Source organism: Pempheris klunzingeri, chromosome 3, assembly GCF_042242105.1.
Source record: "Pempheris klunzingeri isolate RE-2024b chromosome 3, fPemKlu1.hap1, whole genome shotgun sequence".
Classification (NCBI taxonomy): domain Eukaryota; kingdom Metazoa; phylum Chordata; class Actinopteri; order Acropomatiformes; family Pempheridae; genus Pempheris; species Pempheris klunzingeri.
The window spans coordinates 12,282,882-12,305,466 of NC_092014.1; the positions used below are offsets into that span (position 1 = coordinate 12,282,882).

General features: G+C 39.9%; 2 protein-coding genes across 2 annotated transcripts; both read left to right on the forward strand.

Annotated features, from left to right (window-relative positions):
- Positions 1-1,114: 1,114 nt before the first annotated feature.
- Positions 1,115-8,689, forward strand: bdh2 (3-hydroxybutyrate dehydrogenase, type 2). The gene is made up of 10 exons (XM_070856529.1): positions 1,115-1,156; positions 3,151-3,238; positions 4,376-4,454; positions 5,267-5,363; positions 6,630-6,738; positions 7,098-7,158; positions 7,350-7,463; positions 7,731-7,789; positions 7,972-8,064; positions 8,550-8,689. Exons 1-10 carry the CDS (start codon positions 1,134-1,136, stop codon positions 8,601-8,603), a joined length of 777 nt encoding a protein of 258 aa, XP_070712630.1. The 5' UTR covers positions 1,115-1,133; the 3' UTR covers positions 8,604-8,689.
- A 329-nt stretch (positions 8,690-9,018) lies between these two features.
- Positions 9,019-20,901, forward strand: LOC139225697 (sodium/hydrogen exchanger 9B2). The gene is made up of 13 exons (XM_070856527.1): positions 9,019-9,127; positions 10,314-10,567; positions 11,387-11,588; positions 11,678-11,848; positions 13,754-13,896; positions 14,367-14,494; positions 15,883-16,058; positions 16,477-16,583; positions 17,081-17,230; positions 17,444-17,552; positions 18,807-18,943; positions 19,134-19,356; positions 19,756-20,901. The coding sequence occupies exons 2-13, from the start codon at positions 10,445-10,447 to the stop codon at positions 19,815-19,817; spliced, it is 1,731 nt and encodes a 576-aa protein (XP_070712628.1). The 5' UTR covers positions 9,019-9,127; positions 10,314-10,444; the 3' UTR covers positions 19,818-20,901.
- Positions 20,902-22,585: the final 1,684 nt, after the last annotated feature.

Consider the following 22,585-nt stretch of genomic DNA (forward strand, 5'->3'; position numbering starts at 1 on the left):
ATGATATACAATACATTACTTAAATGAAATACATGCAAGAATATTGTTATTGTTATTATTGTTATATTGTATTAGGATAAACCTGAGATTGGGTAACACGGTTTTAGGTATGAGAATCATTAAAAACTTGCAGAGACAACCATTATGTCATCAGCCCAGCACTTACTCTATTGTACCATGTTTTTGTCTGCAGACTGATGTCTATCCTTTGGGTGTGTAATGGAGTGGCTCCCACTCCACTTATCTGTGGGGATGAAGAAAATGGCCTCATTCAAGAACAGCTGCTAGGCTGGTCTAGCCAACGGCAAATGGAAAATTGATTATAGGCAACGTATTTTAACGTGTGGCAGACCGACGCAGTCTCTCAACAGGTCGCATATTTCAGTCACAATTTGCTGAGTGTTTATTATTACCATAATTAGAAACTGACATGTCTAGAAAGGGTCACTTCCACAAGTGTTTACAGTATTTCTGGTCCATCACATAGTAGTTTGTTCAAAAAGCAAAAATTAACATATGTGAAGCACAGCAGTAGGAAATAATTTGGTACTGAGGTGTACAAAAAGCAGACAACACACTGAATCATCAAAAGCGATAAAAATGTGATGTGTAGATTCAGAAATATTTTGTCTCCCATGTGGAAAATAGAGGAAGGAAGGAAATAAAGGAATGAAGAGTTTCAAAGTTCATTTTTCACCTTAGAAACAGCTGCATTGTTTGACTTGGATGCACACTGACACTCTCACATCACAAATGAAGGTAAACTTGCACTTTACACCAGCAGCCAATCATTATTCCTTTTACAAAACATTAACCCTCAGTGATAATAAAATTAGGCCCACAAAGAACTGTGTGCAGAATTCAAAGGTCAATTTCCAGCTTCCCTTCCAACACTAGTGAGTTTGATCGTAGAGACAGAAAATAAGAAACTCAATTCATGGCTTGCTTTTGAAGGAAAAAGATGCATTATCAATATGTTTAAGTAAACGTGCAGAACTAAGAGGACTGCACTCTTCTGCTCCCAATCCATCATCTGAAATTACACACTGCTCACACACTCGCCTCCTGGTCAGGAACCAATAGCAGTGCACGCATGTGGTCACGTGCTTTACGCCTCTGCTCTTTGACTGCCAATGTGTGTCGGACCCGAGCAGAGGTGAGTTTCCCAAACAAGTCTGTCCGAGCTCGTTCTTCACTTCGCAACAAATGAATAGTAGTAATAGAAAGTCAGTGTTGGTCACAGTTTAGCTGTATTGACTTCAACATGTGACCTGCTTGTTTGCTTCCTGCAGTATTTTAGCGTGCAGCTGGTGAGGCACGTTGATAGAAACCTTTCTAATATAACGACCACACTCAGAGCACTGAGGGCAGACTGTCAGTGTGTGCAAGTGTCAGTGCTCAGACCACACATTGACAGCAATGAGGGAACAATCCCTCAAAATTAAAACATACTGCGAGCAAGCACCCCTTAAAAAGAAGTGCGCCATTATTAGGAGCTTTACTGTAATAGCAGTGGTGAAAATACAGTTGAAATCTGTCTGTGGGACCCATACATCCGCTTAGAAGAAGAAGAATCCGTTTTGAAGTATTTTCAGTATTAAAGTAATCCGGTGATAGTTTTTTGTCCATCCATGGGTACACTGTTAACAGCAAGCCAATTCGGCTCACTTTTAATGGTGCTAGTTTGCCAAAATAGGTTGTTTCCACTTTGTCTGAGGGGGTGTTAAAAAACCGCTGTGCCACAGTAACTACAGTTTGTTCTGTAAAGGTTTCAAGCATCTTGAGCCTTGCTGAGGTTCAGCAGGCGGAAGTACACATGTAGCATACGGAGATTTCAAAATAAAGTTAACTAAGTCACTGCATTTCTGTTAATGATTGCATTTGAATGGCATTATCTAGAAATGCCCCTAAGTGCCACTGAGGTTGTCACTCTAATATTACGCTGCAAATAATTGCAGCTCTCAGTCATGTCTGCACCATTAAAGCAGTAGCCCTCACTGAAAGCTTGATATATATATTTATATGAATATTACCCCATGACAGCATGTGTGCATCCATTCATTTACTCCATTATGAGAGGGAACATTTAATCTGTTACATCTGTTAATCTGGCACTTAAGTATTAATAGGCGGGAACCTGATTTAAAAGCACCAAGTCCACTTAAAATGGATGAATATATACATACATATATATATATATATATATATATGTATATAAACTATGTAGCACTAAATAGTCTGTATTGTTAGGCAAAAGAACATGGCAGAGGGACAAAACCACTGTGCGTCATTTTAAACAATCAGCATGCCAGGAATACAAATTAATAATATGTCTGAAGAAAATGTGAACTGGAACTGAAAAGTTTTGCTTTTTGTTTGCTTTGCTTTACTTTGCACAGTGTTGTAAGCCCTCAGTTTTATGCTTGTTGAGGAGGAGAAGAATAAGATAGAGCTGCGCTAAATGGATAAAATCACCAATTTGGGTGCTGATTGAAGATTCAGGATGCTGAATTTGCTGAATAGCTGCTTATGAAGGGCTGAGTAGAGCAAACGGTAACAGAAAAACTGAAAAATAGCCTGTTTGTTAGCTTAGCAGAGATTGTTCCATGGTTGATTAATGGAACTAAAAGTAAAACCTTGTGCTGCACTCTTGGGGGTTCACCTCCCCAGTCGGTGTGTTTACTGATCTTTTTCACTGGATTATTCTCTTGGTGGAGTTTGGGTGTCTGTGACTGGTGCTGTCATACTTATATCTTCAGCCATGGCGGCTTTAGCTGCCCTTACCCATACTGTATGCCTACGTGCAGTCAGACATGTAACTGACCACTTCCTCTAATTATTCCATGCAAATGTTAAGTAAACTACATTTAAATGTGAGACCTTTCATGAACTGAGTGTATGTTTTAGCACAGACATCCTCTTTTCCCAGTAGAAGTTGCTATAATACACCACATATCTTGCCAGTTCAGTCTGAACTGCAAACTCCCAGTTGAGAAAAATCTTTCATAAGAACATTTGTAAATATCTAATCAATGTTCAGCGGGAGATTTTTGTATTTATTATTTTTTAAGGTAGAGAACCTTTCTCGTCAAAATGTACCTGTTGTTAATGCAATACCCTATTTCTGTTTGTTTGTTTTGATCTCAGCAGCAGTGAAAGGTGCACCATGGGTCGTCTGGACGGGAAAGTGATTGTGTTGTCAGCTGCCGCGCAGGGGATAGGACGTGCTGCCGCAATAGTAATGACCTTTAATAAGAACTTCTCACTGATATATCTCCTACCAAATCAGATGAACCTTATATATTTAACAGCTTGTGGTGTTCAACCTCAGAGCAGTATGTGTTTCGACTTCATTACATGTCTCAGCCAGTTCTTGTGTAATGCAAATAGATTTGATGATATGATATGTTAGATCTTTAACAGCCATTTGAAAGGGTGAAAGTGTAGCACTCCAACAATAATGGTGATCTAAACACAACACAACACTTTCAAAGTACTTGGCTACGGAAAGATACACTGTGCATATATTTAGTTGCCTTACCTCATCTTTATACCAAACATGGAGGGAAGCTCTAATCCACAAATAAATACGCAAGCTGTTGCTTATAAAAGATGTCATCAATACATTCTTTTATAGAAACAACCACTTTTGCACGAATTTGCTACCATTCCACATGCATGTTCTATAAATGACCACGCTGCAGGAGTGTTTCTTGAGATGAAGCAAACAGGTTCAGGACAATCCCCTGGTGATATTCTCACCAACGAGATAGCAAAGCACTTGAAAATCTCACAGACATCTTTGCAAAGATTGGGTCATCGTCACATCCATTCCCTTCAAGTGATGCCTTTGAGTGTGTAAAACTGTGCCTTGTATTGCAGGGATTTATGTTTTTTGTGCAGTGCGGAGGAATCCAAATGGAGAGGTCTATTTATGTCTCAGATCATTAGGTTCAAATCACATAGTATTAAGGTTGCATAAAGTGCGGTGGGTCTATTGAGTATTTTCCATTTGTACTTTAAAAGCTGTATTTTGTTGATGCGGTGTGGTCTGTGGTTAATGATGCAATCACTTCATCCGTTGTCACCGAAATGGAACAGCTTTAAAGTGATCTTTCTAGATCTTGGTGACAGCACTGTGACCTGAAGTCAGTGATCCTGTGCAATAAGACAGAAATTCAGATTTAATTAGAAAAAAACTTAGCTGCCTCTCACCGCTCCCAGCCTTATTTAACAAAGGAGCTGTAATGCATTTTGGAATTAAAACATTCAAAACAAAAAATATTCCTTTTCTATGAGGACAATACTGGGCTGCAGGTTTAACACCATGACCCGTTCAGACATTGTGGAACTCAGATAAGTTTTTCAACCGCAGGCATTTGCGAAGGAGGGAGCTACAGTCACAGCGACAGATATCAACGGGGAGAAGCTGAAGGAGCTGGACGGCATCCAAGGTACGATTAATCTCTGTTGGTGTGAGGCTGCCATCTGCTGGGTATTCAGTGTTCTTTCCCTTCTGTTGTGGCCTCAGTAACTTGGTAGCTTCCAGTTTGTCCTGATTTTTAAACTAATGTTTTAGGGCTGCAACTGTCAATTATTTTTCTGTCAAGTAATCATTCTACATTTAGTCAGTGAACAGTGGACTGATCACTACTAAACCACGCTGTCCCATCATATCACAACCTATATATCATTTAATAATCATAATGTTAAAATGTACTGTATGCGATGACATTTTCTTGTTTTTATTTTGTTTTACTGTTTTTCACAGTATCTTTAATGTATATCCATTTCAACAACCTTTATGTTGGTTCTATTGTAGCTTTTATAGATGCAGGATACCTGATGTGGTTGATAAACATAACCTCTGATCTGATTTTCTGTATTTTTAACCACTCAGCAGTAAATTGTTGCTCGTTGTAGAACACCTCCTTTCTGGTAGCTCACAAGCAAAGCACTTCACTTCAAACTGCTGTCTATAGAGCTGTGGAGCAGCCAGCGGAAAAAGATAGTGTGTTTAGAGGGCAGCAGCCAGGTGTGAATGTGTGTAGTTGTGCAGATGTGACGTAGGGCGTTGTCAGAACTGATTTTATCTATAGCAGCTCGCTTTCTTTGGTAATTGTAGAGGACTGGCTGCCTCACCTTAAACTAGCTTCTCCTGCAGTCAAATAGTAAAGACAGAATGAAGAAATCAGTGCCATAGTGTCAAATCACTGGGACCTTTTTTTTTCCACATTTAAAACCCTCTTTTTCTCTTCACCAACAGGGATCAAGACCAAGGTCGTGGATGTAACTAAGAGGGACCAAGTGGAAGCACTGGCTAAAGAACATGCCCGTGTAGATGTGCTGTTCAATGTTGCAGGGTACGTTTACACTCTTTCCTCTACCGTCTTATCATTATTGTCCAAACATCTCGTGAATCAATCAATCCACACTGTTCCACTGAGTGACATGCTCCTGCATTACCTATTATAACGGGCACTGCAGTTTATTTTGAGTCATGCCCACATACTTGTACCAGCATGCTGCTGCTCATGCAAGCTCATGCAAGCTCATGAAGAAGGCCAGCTCTGTCCTGGGTAGCTCCCTTGACCCAGTGGAGGTGGCGGGAGGGAGGAGGAGGATGATGGCAAAGCTATCATCCATGAGACAGAGCCACTCCCACCCCATGAAGGACACACTGACAGCACTGGAGAGCTCCTTCAGTGACAGACTCCTCCACATCAAGTGTGTGAAGGAGCGATATCGCAGGTCCTTCCTTCCAGCAGCTGTCAGACTCTACAACCAGCACTGCTCCCAGCAGACCACACTGCACCAAAACTGACAATAACAGCAGTATAATGTACACCAGCTGTGCAATATATTTATTTGGAACAAAATTTCCATCACTTAATGTGCAATACTTTTTATATTCCCCCGTTTTTTATATTCCCCTCTTGTGTACGTTGTCCCTATTTTTATTCTTTATCTTGTCTAAATTGTTCTATTTTTGCTGTTCTTTTATTTTTGCTTACTTGCTGCTGTAACACTGAATTTCCCCGCCATGGGACTTTTAAAGGAATAACTTATGTTAGCACACCGAATCCACGGCTGAAAATAGTCCACAACAAATGCGCTTCTTGCTGCTGTTTGAGTAATATTTAAAGGTTTACACAGACACAGGCAGTCACACAGTATTTAGAGACAGATTAACACATCTTAAGTTTTGTCTTTTCATTTGTTGACAAGAGTAAATATGCAGAATATCGCCAGTTTTATCTTTTCGCATATAATTAGTGCTTATTTTTCTGTTTGTATTGCCAATATGCCGTCTCCACATTAAGCAGGTTTATCCATCTCCTGCTTAACTACATTTCCAAAATCCCTATACCTTAAGGTTTAACCTCTACTTGACCTTTTGTCAATCTCCTTAACAGAGGTCTCTAAATTGACACCTTTAGGGTTCAGCAAAATGTTGAAGGGGTTAATGCAGCATCTCCTATTTATTTTTATTCAATGATTTATTCTTCATTTTGATATTTTACACTCTTTAGGTATTTTACCTCTTAGCTAAAGCCATATATTTAGATTACATCTAATGCTGTCCTGTAATAGCGTGAGACTACTTTTGGTGCTCTCCTGGTTTACAGGTTTGTGCACCACGGCTCCATCTTGGACTGTGAAGAGGCCGACTGGGACTTCACAATGAACGTGAACGTCCGTAGCATGTACCTCATGTGCAAGGCTTTCCTGCCAAAGGTGACCTTCGCCCTCTTTACCGAATTTACCGAATGCTCAACAATTCTGTTGTTGAGAGAATGTAATAGGTGCTGCTGTAAATTAAGTGACATATGCTTTTATTTTGTTTTCGTCCTTTGTGCGCTGGGATTAGTTGTATTACTCTGAGCCTGTGGCATGATGGGCGGTGACTGCCCACTAATCCAGCTTTAGCCCGCAAACTACCCAAACTGTCTCAAAGGGGAACTTTAGCTCTGAACACAGCACATCTTACATTTATTTCTTACTTGAAAATGAAGACTGTTGCGTCATTTTACTCTTCATTTTACCAATTAAATTCTGTTTATATGCCACCTTCCTAATGTATTTTGTCATTCTAGATGTTGGCAAAGAAGTCCGGAAACATCATTAACATGGCATCTGTTGCGTCAAGCCTAAAAGGTGAATGATCTTCCACAGATCATTTAATTGTAGATGATAGTAGAACAACTATTATGCCCAATTAAAGGGGCATTAAGTCGGGGAAGTATGACCATGTTCATTGTAATCCTCTTATCTCAGATAATTGCTTTGTGTGCGTGTGTGTGTGTGTGTGTGTGTATGTGAGTGACATATGCGTTTCCTTGACACAGGTGTTGTGAACCGGTGCGTCTATAGTACATCCAAGGCTGCAGTGATTGGGCTCACCAAATCTATAGCGGCTGATTTCATTGACCAAGGCATTCGCTGCAATTGTGTTTGTCCTGGTGAGTTCAGCAAAATCAAACCATATGACTGCATCCTTAAGTATTGCCCAAGTATTACTCAAGGTTACTAGCATTTCAATAGATAACAATGTACTGAAGACATCCTTTAAAAACAAATTAAACTATTTTTTTAAAAGAGTGAAGTACCATGTATGTTTCAGGACATTGTGAAACCTTGAGTTAGCCCTTCAAAGCCTAAATAACTGATGTGTTCAATATTGCTCTTTTTCAGAAAAAAGTTAAGGTTGTTCTTGTATATTTTCTCAGGTACTGTTGATACTCCATCACTGAGGGGCAGGATCCAGGCCCAACCTGACCCAGAGCAGGTACGGTAGACTCTGATTTACTCTAGTCGTTTTCTCTATTCTTAATCTGACAGTAATGCCTGCATTAGTCATCTATTTAACAGGCACATCTTATCTTGGTTTCCACAACAAGAAATCTTGATGGCTGGGTATTAAAGATAATGCATGTTATAAGTGCAACCCCTCTCTGTTTAACTCCTCAGGCTTACAAGGATTTCATGGCAAGACAGAAAACTGGCAGAATGTGCACAGCGGAGGAGGTGGCGTACCTGTGCGTTTACCTGGCCTCAGATGAGGTGAGTGCAAATAACGGATCCACGTCACGCATGTACCACGTGGTAAATTATCTCAGCAGTCAGGCAGTGTACCTGGACCTCCATGTCCACTGAAGACATGAGGGTCCAGGTGGTTTGTATGTGTTACAGAAATGTGAGGAGCTTTGCAACCTATAGGGTGTTAACATAGAAAACCTGGTGGCTACATTAAAGGCATATTCAAGTATTTTGTTAGACTCTAATTGTAACCACTTTTAGGCCAATAAATAAAAAAAAATAAGCAAGGACTCACAAGAATTGCATTTCTGGCATTGCAGAGAAGATTTTAGAAACTTTATTTGTGGTGTCTGATGAAAGTGTTTTTGTGAGAGGACTCAGTGTTTATAGCTCAGTGTTTCTGTAATCTTTGCTATGTCCCTGAGTGTCTGTTTAGCCTCAATGTAAACTTTCACACAGTGAAATTATTCCCCAGTGATCTGATGTTTCTCACTTCCTCTTCTTCACAGTCTGCCTACGTGACCGGCACGGAGCAAATCATCGATGGAGGATGGAGTCTGTGAGAAAACTGTTGCAGCTCATCACGACAGTCATAGAGGAGGTTGTCTCTATTCTAATTTGAACCCAAAATAAAGTGCACAAAATTTAACTCTATTTTTTTGTTTTTGTTTTGCATATTATGTTCACTGATTCTGTGGGACCGATTTCCCATTTTTACTGACTTAAATCTGTGCTGCAAATGTGTGCAATGCCAAAATGTTAACATGCTGACTTACATGTTGTACATGTTGTAATAAATAGACCATATTACAGCTATATAATAAATACATCTGTACAAGCAATCTATCAAAATGAAGATTATTAATAATAAAGTACATTCTAAAAATCTCATCAAACGTCTTTACCAATACTTTTGAGTGACTTTTCCATTTAACCTAACTTCCCCCCACCAAGCAGGCACTTTAGTGCGCTGCACACACTCGGCCATCACTAATCCGCCTGATTCCCATTTCCCAGCTGGTCCATGATCCGCAGTACTACCAGACACGCCGCCACTGACAAGCGATGACAGTGTTTACTTTATGAGGTGAGCTGCCTTTTCTTTAAAGTGGGTATATCTGTAGAGGAGCCCGGTCGGAGGGGTCAGGAGCGGTCTCTGTAGCGGGACTTCACTGACCGCTGTGGGTAGGGAGCGCCCAGCCAGCTACAGGCGAGGAATCCAATATCGGACAAGACGCGCCTGTATCCGCCAAATCTGATGATAGTACCCACATGGTTGATAGTGGAAAGTCAAACGGAGCTTGGCTTCATTTACCAAAAAACCAGGCGTTGTTATTAGTGGTGGGTGAGCTTGGTGCTGAAAGTCTAGTTAGTCCACGGCGGAAGCGTTTAGCGTCACCACGTTATATTCGGCATTAACGCAGTAATGCGTCGTGGAAATAGTCCGTGGATTCCTTCAGACTAACATGGCTCCCGGTGTAATGACAGGCTCATATTTTATAAAAATGATTAAATATACCGTTGCTAGCGTTAGTTAACTCTGCTGCATTGACAGAACGCTGCTGTCCGATAATGGGTCCAACGGCTTGGTTTAACGTGAGGCGTGGATATGCCTCTCCACTAGCTAATTACTGTAGCCTTGCCTTTTATCATTTTAGCTTAGCTGGCTAGCTTCATGGCTACCGACGCCAGCTGGACAGGTTTGTGTGTTAACTCTAACCTACTTGTCCTAGCATCCACAGTAACGCAGCAGAGCTAACGCTAGCTACATGTGCCATATGGTGGAGCTGTAAGCATTGATTAGTCTGGTCTGTTGACTATTGGATTAGCCGACGTCTGTTGCCATAAGTAACTGTCAAAACATTGTAGTAGTGTTTGCGTGGTGTGAAACACTCGTTAACGTTTGTGCGTAGCCTAGTTTGAGGTTAAAAATTGAAGTTATTAAGGAGATAATGTGTGAATACCGTAAGAAGTTACCTTGTAGTGTGCTTCATGTTAACTCTACATGTAGCTGTAGATGGTGGCTGCACACATCCTTCAACAGGCAGGAATCAAGCCTGGGTTTTATTTCCCCTTTCTAACACCTCTTTGTCAGACCCAGTAACGTTACAGTATTTGTTAAACAAAACAAAACAAAACAGGCCTGTGTGTGAGATTAAACTTATCATTTCTTGCCATGCCAATTTCCACACCTGAGTCAACACCATTGTTCTCCATTATTAAGTAAATAATAATTTGTTATGCCACCTGATAAAACTGCGTTGTATGAACAGAAGTCTGTGGTCAGAGCTGGACATACAGGAGCAGAAGTAAAGGAACTGCCCATCAATGGCCAACCCCACCCTTCGGCTTGATGTACTGTGACAGAGAAGTAAGTGGACCAGAAATACTGTAGCCGATTGCCATGGAGGACACTCAGCCCAAACCTCTTACCCCAGAGCCGAGCCCGGCGCCCAGCCCGGCACCCAGCCCAGCACCCAGTCCGCTGCTGGACAGGATTACTTTGCCAGGAGCAAACCATGTGGAGGTACGGAAATTTTACTCTCACACTGATAACTAAAATCATTCATTTTCATTTACTGCTTGAAGAAACTGAAGTTCTAAGCTTCTAAGCCCGACAACAGATATCATCAGACACATCATTTGTGTTTTTTTTATATACACGAAATAAGAAATTTTTACTTATCTATGAATGATGTGGTTGCTGTCATGTGGCTCCGCTTCTTTATCTCAGGAATCTATCCACTGTGCTGTTTAAAATCTCTCACGTTTTAATATACTACGCTCAATCCATGTAAGATTACTTGTGCGTCTTAGATCATTTCTTCCATTGGTTGTTGCTGTAATTCTAATGTGAGGATTAAATAAAATGCAGTTCAAGCTTTGAGCCAAAGTAACCACTTGAGCAAAATGACAAAGAAGGTGAGAGTCGTAGTTATCAGCTTCCTGGGCAAGTTTATTATTTGCTAAGAAACTGTGGCTTGCAATCTGCTGGTGTGACGTACCTCTGTGTCAACAATACTGATAGGACACAAAGCTTAATGAAGAGGCTACAGGGACATCAACCAGTTTTTTAATCGTTTCACGAGAAAAATATTCATATTTGTGTCATCGTGACACCTTAGATCTGGGGTTCTGTGTAAAATGTCCTATTTATGACTGCTCAGCTACTAATAAATATGTGCTGTGCTGAATATTGCTGCCACTAGTCATTTTAAGGCATTAAAAATTTGATAAAAGTCATAAAGTGTTACCTTTGAGATGTGTTGTTAAGATATCTAACAAAACGTGGTGAAATTGTGATCGCTGACGTGTTCTTGAGCATATTCTGATCCTCCTTTTCCAGCACCTGAATGTGAACCAGATCCAGGTGGTGGTACGGCGCTGCTCCAGTCCAAATGTCACAGAAGAAACCACCTATTTTATTCCTCGAAACCCTGTGGTGGATGCTGGCACTAACACAGACCCGCCAGTGGTCTGCTGCCCCTTGCTCCACAGATTTTGCCCATGTCCACCAAGAGGCCTTCTGGCCTCTCTCGTTACTAAATGTAAGCAAAGGGAGGGGTTCTAGTTGGACTGTAGTGAGTTCCTACACAGGAAATTGTAGTCTAATGTCTGTGTCCTGTGTCCTCTCCAGTTCTTTTGGCAGCTGTGCTCTTCGGAGTGGTGTGGTCTATCACAGAGGATGAATGTCTTCCAGGAGGCAACCTGTTTGGCATCACAATCCTCTTCATCTGTTCACTCATCGGTGGCAAATTGGTAGCTCTCATACGTCTGCCCAAACTTCCACCGTTTCCACCACTCCTTGGTGAGTCTTGAGAATGTAGTGGTTATGCTTTGTGCGCTGGTGTGTTTACACAAGACTTAACCTCATATTTAGTTACACAGGCTCCTTCACCAGGGGGATATTAAGTATCTTGTGTCTCATTGTCAGTGTCAGTGTTAAAACTGCGTATTTGAAAAGGGAAATTACTGCCATACTTTTGTTCAGAACATTTAAACAGATGAGGTTGTCATGTTGTTACCCTCAGTGTTCCAAATCTATCGCTTTTTATATCTTAAGTCTTCTAACCAAGCATAAGCCAGACAGGCTAGCACTACTTAAACTGTCTCTAGTTTGACTATTATTGATTATTTGATTATTGCTGTTTTTGTAAAGCAAATTACAACATGCAGTTCCCCACTGATACCTGCAAAAGGATAACCGCAGTACAACGAGTGTTCTGTATGTACAATACAAAGAGTTTTATTTGTCATAGCTGATTAACGTCAGTATATAGAGCACGTTTTTAATAACTGCTTTTCATGTAAGACTCTGATGGCGAGTTGTACGCATCACAGTGGAAGCACTTAATATGACCTAAAATCAAGCTCAAATGTCTCTCTGTAGCGTTTGATTCACGCGAGTTGGCCAAACAAATATTAATGTAAAAGAAATTTTACAAAACATTCTCCTCATATGAATCATCTCCAGGTGATGTGTTTGTCCTGCATCTTAATCTAATGAGTATTAAGATGACGCGCTCATTTGGTGACGTATAACAAACAGAGTTGACTGATTCATTTCACCTTTGTCATGGATAAAAAAAAAAAAAGGACATGGGGTCAAAAGTGAGTTCCTGATTAACTGTGCAATCATGTTACTCATTTTCTCCGTTCTTACTCAAGTACACATTAGCTGCTGGTGCACTCAATTCTGTTGGTATTTTGTCTGTTTTGTCATTTTATGTTTTGCTTCTATTTGTTGTATCATGAGTCTACACAGTAACAATTGTAGCGCGTACGTTGGCACTAATTATGAAATAAAAGAGATGTCAGTCAGGCTCTGGTTAATTGAATCTAGTTAACCCAAGGTGTCATCTAACGTGCTATTTTATATCATTAATGCTGGTTTGGAATAAATCGCAGCATTTATTAGAAGACAGTTTAAATGTCCTCTTCTTTAGTAATTGGTTGAAATGTAATATAATGTGAATCCCTAGTGTTACGAATTTGGAAAAAGAAATCATAAACTAGTAGCTGCACCCTTAACAAGATAATAATCAAGGAAGCTGGAGCCACTCCTTATTCGCAAATAACATCAAGAGGTAGATTGAAGTTCAGCTAAGACAAGCAAATATTGCAATTTGTTTGTCTCTAAATTTCACATCCGGTGTTTTTTCCTCAAGAGAGTATCCTTGTTTACCAGTTAATCGGCAGATTCTGTATTATAATCGTATCTAGTAGCAATAGTAGAAGATTGTCGTCAATCTGAAGGCTAAAAGTGAAGTCCTATCCTCCATCCTCACTCATGAACAGTTTAAAATATTTCTTTATGTGTTCTTTTCCTTGTTGCAATTTATCAGTCGATTTATTTTAAACCCATTTGAGAATACATCTAATGCTGTAATCGTAACATTTTAGATTCAGCACAACTCTTAAGAATGTGGTGTAATATTGTTACGTAATGTTCTCAGTCATGTTGCATGTTTTGAACACAAGAATTGGCAGACAACTTTAGAGAAAGTTCGGAGCTTGTTGGAACTTGAATTATTCCCGCTATGAGACAGCCATCACATTCCCACAGCAAGCCTCGGTGTCTCAGGTGTCACCATGAGCACCGTAAGTTCAAAAAGCAACAGGCGGTCTTTATTCTTCTTGTGTATCTGTGTGAGAAACGGTCCTCAGTGCTCCTCCTCATCTTTCCTCTGTCACGCCCTCTGCTGTGTTGCAGGCATGCTGCTGATGGGCTTCCTGCTTAGAAACATCCCAGTTATAACAGATGGGGTGTACATTGACTTCAGATGGTCTGCGTCACTAAGGAACATCGCTCTGGCTGTCATTCTGGCCAGAGCGGGTCTGGGGTTGGATCCCACGGTATTCCACATATTCTGCTATTGTATCTGCGTAGTATATGTACACAGAAATGTAACAATTATACACTGTTTTTTATAATGTTGTTTGAAACTGACTATTCTCATTCATTATTATTGTTTTATCAATTAATCTTTGTCAGAGCATAACAGAAACTAAAGTGATGTCTTCAGATTGCAGATTGCTAGCGCCGTCTTAATGCTTGACGCCTGATAGCAGTCAAAAAAATCCAAAGTAATCAATTTCCAGTGACATGACATGGAAAAAAGCAAGCGAGTCTAAGCCACAAGATCTAATTGGTTAGCAGCAGAGTCAGCGGCAGTCTTTTTCTCCCCTCAGTTGTCACATTTTTCAGTCAGTTAATCAGCAAATCATTCAGTAGCGCTAGACATGACAACCCTTGTTAATCCTCTGTGTGAAAATCAATTAATTACTGTAGCAAACTCTTAAATGATGTGTGTTTGTGTCATTAGGCACTGAGGAAACTAAAAGCGGTGTGTATACGTGTGGCAATTGGGCCCTGCATCATCGAGGCTTGCACCACAGCTCTGGTCTCCCACTTCCTCTTGGGCTTGCCCTGGGTGTGGGGCTTCATCCTTGGGTAAATACTTTCTCCCCTTCTCCTTGTTTTTTCTTAATAACTTCTTCTGAATTACTATTACCATTATTTTGCATTTTTTATTGAATAGTTGAATGAAGACACAGGAAATGTAGGGAGAAAGAGAGGAGAGTGACATGTGACAGAGGTCAGAGCGCCTCACGAACAAGACCACATGGTTGCCAATTCGATTTCAAATTCTGTTTCTTCTAAAAACAAAGAGTACAAGTGCTCAGTCAGTTTCAGTCGGTCGCAGTAAATCCAGGCAACCTTTAAGTAGTCTTGAAGATGAAAAACCACTGATAAAAGAAAAGAAGAAAGACAGTCTTCAGGCACTCTTAGCCAGAGCAAGGAGACAAGTTATAGTGAAAGCCTTCATTTAATGGGCATGCTTTTAAACTGATTTATTTCGACTTCACAGGGTCTCTTTTTTCCCCCCAGTTTCTTTTATGTTCCTAAAAGAAAGACAATCAATTTTTAATTCACAACACACTTCCATTATCTGCTGTGTGGGCAGACTGTTCAGCTCTCTGTGCTACAGACACCGTTCACTCCTTTGAAGGAGATGGTGGCAGAGGGACAATGTCAGGAGTTAGGAATAAGACATGGAAGGCTGAACTTTGGCGACAAAGATAAGTTAGACTAATACCACGCAACACAGTGTACCTACAAGGAGCACGTTCCCCTGAAGCTGAGAATAGAAAAACGCACCGCCGCCAGAGAGGCACCAGATCACATTACAACCTCTCGTCCACTCACACACAGTGTTTGTTGTCTGATGGCCAATGGGGTTGGGCGATAGGATAAATAAGTGGGCTACTGATGACAAAATGAATCTATAATTGATGAGTTTTTTAGTTCCAAATAATTGCATTTTATTTCTGCCTCGTCACCTTTCATATAACGTCAGCCGTTGAAATAGACCCTCGCGATATCTCACACAGATGAACTGTTCACCCCTGTGAATGCTTATCAGTGGATGGAGGCCAGTACAAATATTTTTGCACTGCCCAACTGAAATGTCAATTTTAGAGGCTGAAGATTACAGTCAGCATAAAACAGTGCAGTTGTTTTCTGTTCATTTTTTTTTTTTAGATTCGTCACAGAATTTGAATGAATGGACATTTCAGAATTAAACATTTAGTGTGTTTGTGGCACAGTGAGATGCTCATTGTTAGATAATTAAAATCACTGTATCAAATTCAGGCATTGTGTCACATCTACAGTATAAACTATATGTCATACAGCAGGAATGCCGCCCTTGTGCATCTTTTGTGTGTATTTATGTGTATTTAAAGGCTCATGCTGTATTTTCCAAAAGGAAGACTTAAATTTTACATCTTCGTAGGAACACGCAAATTAATAAACAATCCATGTCGTCCACATTGCAGCTTTGTGCTGGGTGCTGTGTCTCCAGCAGTGGTGGTTCCCTCCATGCTGGTGCTGCAGAAGGACGGTTACGGCGTGGAGCAGGGCATCCCCACCCTGCTGATGGCCGCAGGCAGCTTTGATGACATTCTGGCCATCACAGGGTTCACCACATGCTTGAGCATGGCCTTCGCCACAGGTGACCTGTGCTTGTTTTTTTTCTTTGTGTGAGTACAGAGGTGAGGGAAAATATGAGGTGCTGAATTCAATGTTATCTTCTTGAAACGCAACACCATCTCATCTCCAGGGGAGTGACAGTAAGGTCAATGTGCTGCAGTGAAGGTCAACATCGAGAGGCTCGTAAAATAAATAGCGTCTATCTGTAGTTTGTCAGGAGCTCAGCAGAGGGTGTGAGTGGGCTGTTTACTCCTGTTAAAATTTGTGTTTCATGCTCCCAGTATACCACAGTGTAGAACCTCTGCAAGGCTTAACTAAACTGTATTTAAAACACTAAATAAAACATCAGTGTTTACCCAGCTGCCATGAATTATAATTTTTAAGACTAAGTATAAGTATATTCTATTAAACATATTTTTTGTCTGTGCTGATCCATCTAGGCTCCACCTGGTACAACCTCCTCAGAGGTGTACTGGAGGTGGCTGGTGGGATGCTCGCTGGGATTCTTCTTGGCTTCCTCATCCAGTACTTTCCCAGTGCTGACCAGGTTGGCATGCTCCTACAGTATCACCATGACAATATACCAGTTTCGCTATTGCTTAGTCATCCTTACACCACTTGACAACACAGCCTGTGCGTGAAAGAACTTGAGAAGAGCCAAGAAACGCTCGTGAAAAAAGCCGGTGTCAAGTTCTCCAGCTCTGATTTTAGAATGATAAACTCTGAGGGCTTTTGATGAGAACACTTTGGATTCATCCAAGTGGGAATATATATTGGGATATAATGGAAGAGAGGTTTTTGTGGCAGATATGACTGTGCTATCTCAACTCTGAGTGCATTTTCATTGCCAGTCAGAGTCAAGAGTTATCACAAAATCCCTCTGTATGAATCAGCGTAACACAAGTGAGAATAAACACTATTTCATATATATCAAATATCACCAACTAGCTAATATCTGCTGATGTGTATATGGAGCATTTTGTATTTATAGGTTTCATTATATTAAGCTATTCTGTATTTGATTATTCTGTCTTTTTCTCCCAGAAACACGTTGTAATGAAGCGATCCTTCTTGGTGCTTGGTCTGTCCGTCTTTGCTGTGTTCGGCAGCGGCGTGGCTGGGTTTCCCGGCTCCGGGGGCCTCTGCACCCTGGTATTGGCGTTCCTGGCTGGGCTCGGCTGGGGGTCAGAAAAGGTAATAGCACATGCACGTTTTTCAGCTCTCCATTCACATTTATCCTCTTTGCGGCTGAATTCTAACCTTAACCCCTCAGACACATATTTTTTATAATGAGTTATTGAAGCATACTATTTAAAGTTTAAGGTTGCAAAATAAGTTCTTCCTCAGTGCATTTGCAATTAAAAGATAACCATCCTAAATATTTCTGTGTTTCCTGTTTGTCTGAAGGCACGTGTGGAGGACGTGGTGTCGTGGGCGTGGGATGTGTTTCAGCCTCTACTCTTCGGACTAATAGGAGCAGAAATTCGAATCTCTGAGTTGGAGGGGCTCACAGTTGGTGAGATGAGCACCCGAAAAAGACACACGCTCATAAACACTTCAAATAACATGTGAGGTGGCTGTTATCACTGACAGAGATTCAAATGTGACTGGATGGATGTAAATATATTTGCATAGTCAAAACAATGCATACTGGGAAAATTTTATTTGTCTTTCCGTGTTCAGTAAATATTAAATGCTGAGTCTGTGGTAGCGCTCAGACACAGTACTGTACTCCCATAGAAGTTTCCATATGAGAAAGTTCTTTGGGAAACAGATTTCTCTCAAAAACAGTAATCTTATTCGTGCCAGATGTAATGACAAAAATAACATATTTTGGTGTTCAGCAAGTAGCTGTAATTGAGGCACAACTACACATCGTTTTCCTGTATACGAATTTAATATATATTAAAATATTAAAAAACACAACAGAATTGGCCTCTCTGGGGAGCACATTTGTGGTGTTGATATAATGCATACATTTAAAGTATTTTACCGTGTATTTGTGCTGTAGGAAAATTCCACCCAAACTCTCTCCTTGGTCCATTCAAAAACTGCGTGCCGCTTTTAAAAGAGATGCGAGCAGCAGGTGTGGTGGCCATTATTAAAACCTCAGCTCATCCCATTTGGACTACAGGCTGTTCATCCTTTTTAAAAATATGTCCAAGCACTTTCCCAGATAGCCCTGTGCCACGTTAGCATTGCACATGTGCCTTTGGTCAAAAATATAGCAGAAATTCCATGAATCACTGACCGTGTACCACTTCTACTGTCCGTTTTATGAAATAAAACTCTTCGTGTTATGACTCATGACATATGATGAATGTCTTGTCAGAAAAAGTTGTTTCATGAAATGTATGGTATCAAAATTATGGACAGCTACCTTTTGAGAAAATATTTTTTAAATCTATAACAAAAAATTGCCATATATAAAAAGTATATACATCATCCTAAAGAAAAATCCACATTCTTTTTTTATTTACTAATATTTTATACTGTAAAATTACTCCAAGGTGTAAGAGGAAATATGATAAAGGTGCGTGAGTACATGCAACACACATAACCCATAGTTGGATATTTCTAAGTAGGTTATTAATTAAGCACCATTCAGCCAGCCTGGGTGTTTTTATATTTTTCACCACTACTGCACTCGTCCTTGCCTACATTTGTTAAGAGGAATTACTGGTTACATTAATAATAATTGTTTTTATAGCAGTATATCTCTGTATTATTGTAGCACCTCTGTATGACTCTTATCCATTTGTCTGTTTAGGTCTGGGTATAGCCTCTCTGGTCATTGCCCTGCTGGTTCGACTGCTGTTCACCTTTGTCTGTGTGTCATGTGCCGGCTTTAACTTGAAGGAGAAAGTGTTCATAGCCCTAGCGTGGATGCCCAAAGCCACAGTGCAGGTATGCCAGCGCTGGAATATTTGACAGTGGTATACTCGTTTTACTTTGTGCAGTTTTTGAAGTACATATCTGCATGATTTTCTTTTTGAAAACAAAATACAGACACAAAAGTGTTTTCATTTCAGTGGTGATGTTAAATGTCATTTGTGAGTGAATCTAGAAGAAACACTAGCGTCCTTTTCTTCATCAGGCAGCCATAGGCTCCACAGCTTTAGACATGGCCAGGGTAAAGGACGAGAAGGAGATGCAGAAGTACGGCATGGTTGTGCTTACTGTGGCTGTGCTGGCCATCCTTCTCACAGCCCCTTTGGGAGCTCTTATCATAGGGCTCTCTGGACCTCTCCTCCTACAGAAACCAAAGAACTCAGCCTGTGGTGAGCGAGTCAAACACAATTTATCATCATTTTTCTTAGGTAGGTAAAGTCCTACTTTCAACAATTCAACAAAGCTCAACACCCTCGCGAACCTCGCCTTGTAGAGCTGTGTTTGAGTAGTGAATATCCTCTCCTGCAAAGCTTTTCCCTACGTCACCTTTGTGATCGATGCGCCCACCCGCACGAGGATTTGCATAGCTTCAAGGTGCTGCTATTTACCCTGCCATTCATGCTTTCATATCTTTTACATCGACACAAAAGTGGTATTGTTGTTGTTTCACTGGATTAACCACATTGCAAATGGATGTATGGATGTACGCAAGACTTCGGCTTTTGTTTTGTTTAGAGAATTTGAATTTGAATAGCATGTAATCAAGACTTTTACTGGAGCGTTTCTCATTACTTTTCCTCCCTCTGTCTCCTCTCCGTCTTTTCTAGGCACTGCAGCAGGAGGCGACGATGACAATGAAACTCCTGTCACCTACGAGAGTACACTCTGACAAGCGAGGACATTGTAATGAGAGACTTCCGGTGTGCTTTTACACCTCAGATATTCGAGTCCTCCTTTAGCCACCAAGTGGCTCTCTTTGTCTCTTAATCTGCCGGTCAGCTCCTGATGTTTGTCGTGCTGCAGGAACACATGAATCACTCTGTATTTATAGCCTCTAGTGGTTTCCCAGTTTCAAGCTCCAAACAAATGACCCACATCCCAGCGTCTGCACTGTTACGCTGTATGAACAGAATGCAAGAAGTTGTTTTCTGATTTAATCGGATATGTTAGTTTGAGGCATGAATGTTTTTTTTTCTTTTGTAAAGGTGGGGTCACATTCACTGAATCAACTATTTGCCCATTTTTTAAGATGACATTTCTATAAACTATTTATTGTATCTGGACTTGAAAAGGTCAATTGTATGCTCAGTTTTATTATAAGCAGTTTTCTTTGGAGGGCTATGTAAGTCAATGTACTGAAAATATTTTGTTTTAAATTAGACTACACAGTTGGCATACGCTAAAGTACTTAGGTGTTCTGCTCTCAGTACGATGTTTTTATTACCACTTTGTGTTTGTGAATGTTTGAGTATTTTTTTTTTTAATCAAATATGTATTAGCTGTGTCTTGTTGATGAAACGGGTTTTGTGTAGTTGTGAAAGACTCAGGAGAAGATCTAAATAATCCACAATACTTTTGGTTTGCTTTATGTACAACAATAATAATACATTTTATTTAAAGGCGCCTTTCTCGGCACTCAAGGACACCGTACAATGGATTAAAAAAGTAAAAGGTAGAATAAAATAAATGCTGCTAAACTTCTATCATCTACTACATGCACTCTGTTTGCTTTCAGTGTGACGAAACAATGATCATGTCCACATTCGAAAACACTCGTGTAAACCCACGTTTTATAGTTTGGTAATGAAGTAAAGAGTTTTCATGTTTGTCACACATTTGATTTTTTTTTATTACACAAGTATGCAGTGTAACTTAAGATGTTTTGATTTGTTTGAATTTATTTTCATTTAAAAGGTTCTTGTGTATTATTAGCAACTATTTTATATGATAGATTTACATGATCGAGCTTTAGTTTTTTACCAAATATTCTTTGAACAATAAATTATGAAACATACCAAGAATTGTCTATCACTTTGTGTAGTTATAGTTTGACAGCTTCATTTATTACTATTTACCATGTTGATACAATTTGGTTTTATGATGTCCTTAATTAGGGTCACTATCCCTTTAAGGGATGGAAGGTTTGGTCTGCTGGTCCACTACTTTCACCTAAACTGAAATCACTTATCCTACTGGCCTTAGTGATTCACTGGCTTTTAACGCCACCATGAGCTTCACATTTCTGGTTGAGAACTGAAATGTCTTTTAATAAGCATTGGATGGACTGCCATGCAGCTTGGTACAGGCAGTTCTGTCCACTTCAGGATGAACTGTAATAACTTTGGTGGTTTCCTGACTTTTCATCTAGTGCCAATGTCAATGAATTTTAATTTGTTCATGTTCACCAAACACCTGAAAAATTAGTGACATTCTTATAAGCGTCTGCTGCACTTTGGATTTAGTGCTAACATAATTAACACACATTAGCGTGCATTAAACCGAACTAACATGGTGACCGTGGTTAACAGCATTGTCATTATGATCACGCTAGCATGCTCAAGTTAGGATTTAGCTCAAAGCACCATTGGCTCAAAGTAAAGCCTCACAAAGTTGCTAGCAACTACAGAACAACTTACTCTTGTTCTGACTGTTTTCAATTCACAAGACAACATCTGATGCCATTTCTTGGAATCTTATTTGTGTCTTTTTGAGGCTGTATTAACAGAGGTGCCCAAAACGATGTGCTACTCCCAGAATATGAACCTGAAAGCAAGTTCTACTTAAAAAACATGAGTGGCAGAAAATTAGAAAGTAGTGTGCTCAATTACTGTGTCATTAAAATTATTTAAACTCAAGGTTAAGTGAAATGTTTCCCCAATCATAGAGACATGACCTGATTCCTTTTTTATCTTTCAAATGCAGAATGAATAAATTCCAGTTGAAGGTTCATGATCACACAGTGATTCATGAAAATACAAAAATATCATGAAAATACAGATCTGACAATAGACGCCTTTTATGTATAAAATATTGCTGATACTTTAAAGAGGAAATACACTAGCAGGAAGTCAACTATATACAGCCATTATTACAACACAGATGTTAGAGAAAAGGTACAGAGAAGAAATCACATGCTGCAGAAATGACATTCTCAAACCTCAGAATGATAGTGAGGTTAAAACTGTATATGACGGTGTAGTGGTCTGAAATGTTTGTAGGCGCTGGAGTTGAATATAAAATGTAAAACTCAGATGTTTAAAGGCTATGAACAAAATACAACTGAAGTAGTAGCCTCCCATATACAAAATAACTTATAAGAGAATATTTCACATCCTGTAAGTGTGGACAGTATGTTAATATTTGGCACACAGACAAGCTAAAGAAGGCTGGTTGTTAAATAATATCAAAGAATTGTCCAAAATGAAGGCAATACAGTACAAAATGTTGATTACAGGCTGGACTGGTGTGAAAGCATTTCATTTAAACAACCATTAAACTGGGAAAAACAGTTTCCCTGATGGGTTTAGATTGTTTACAGTCATCATAAAGTCACTGCAAATATGTTTCAAGTTTTCCCCTCAAAGTGGTCCCAGTGATGAATTCTAATTGATGAAAAAGCCACAACAAAAATTTAATTTATAGTGAACAGTGAAAAAT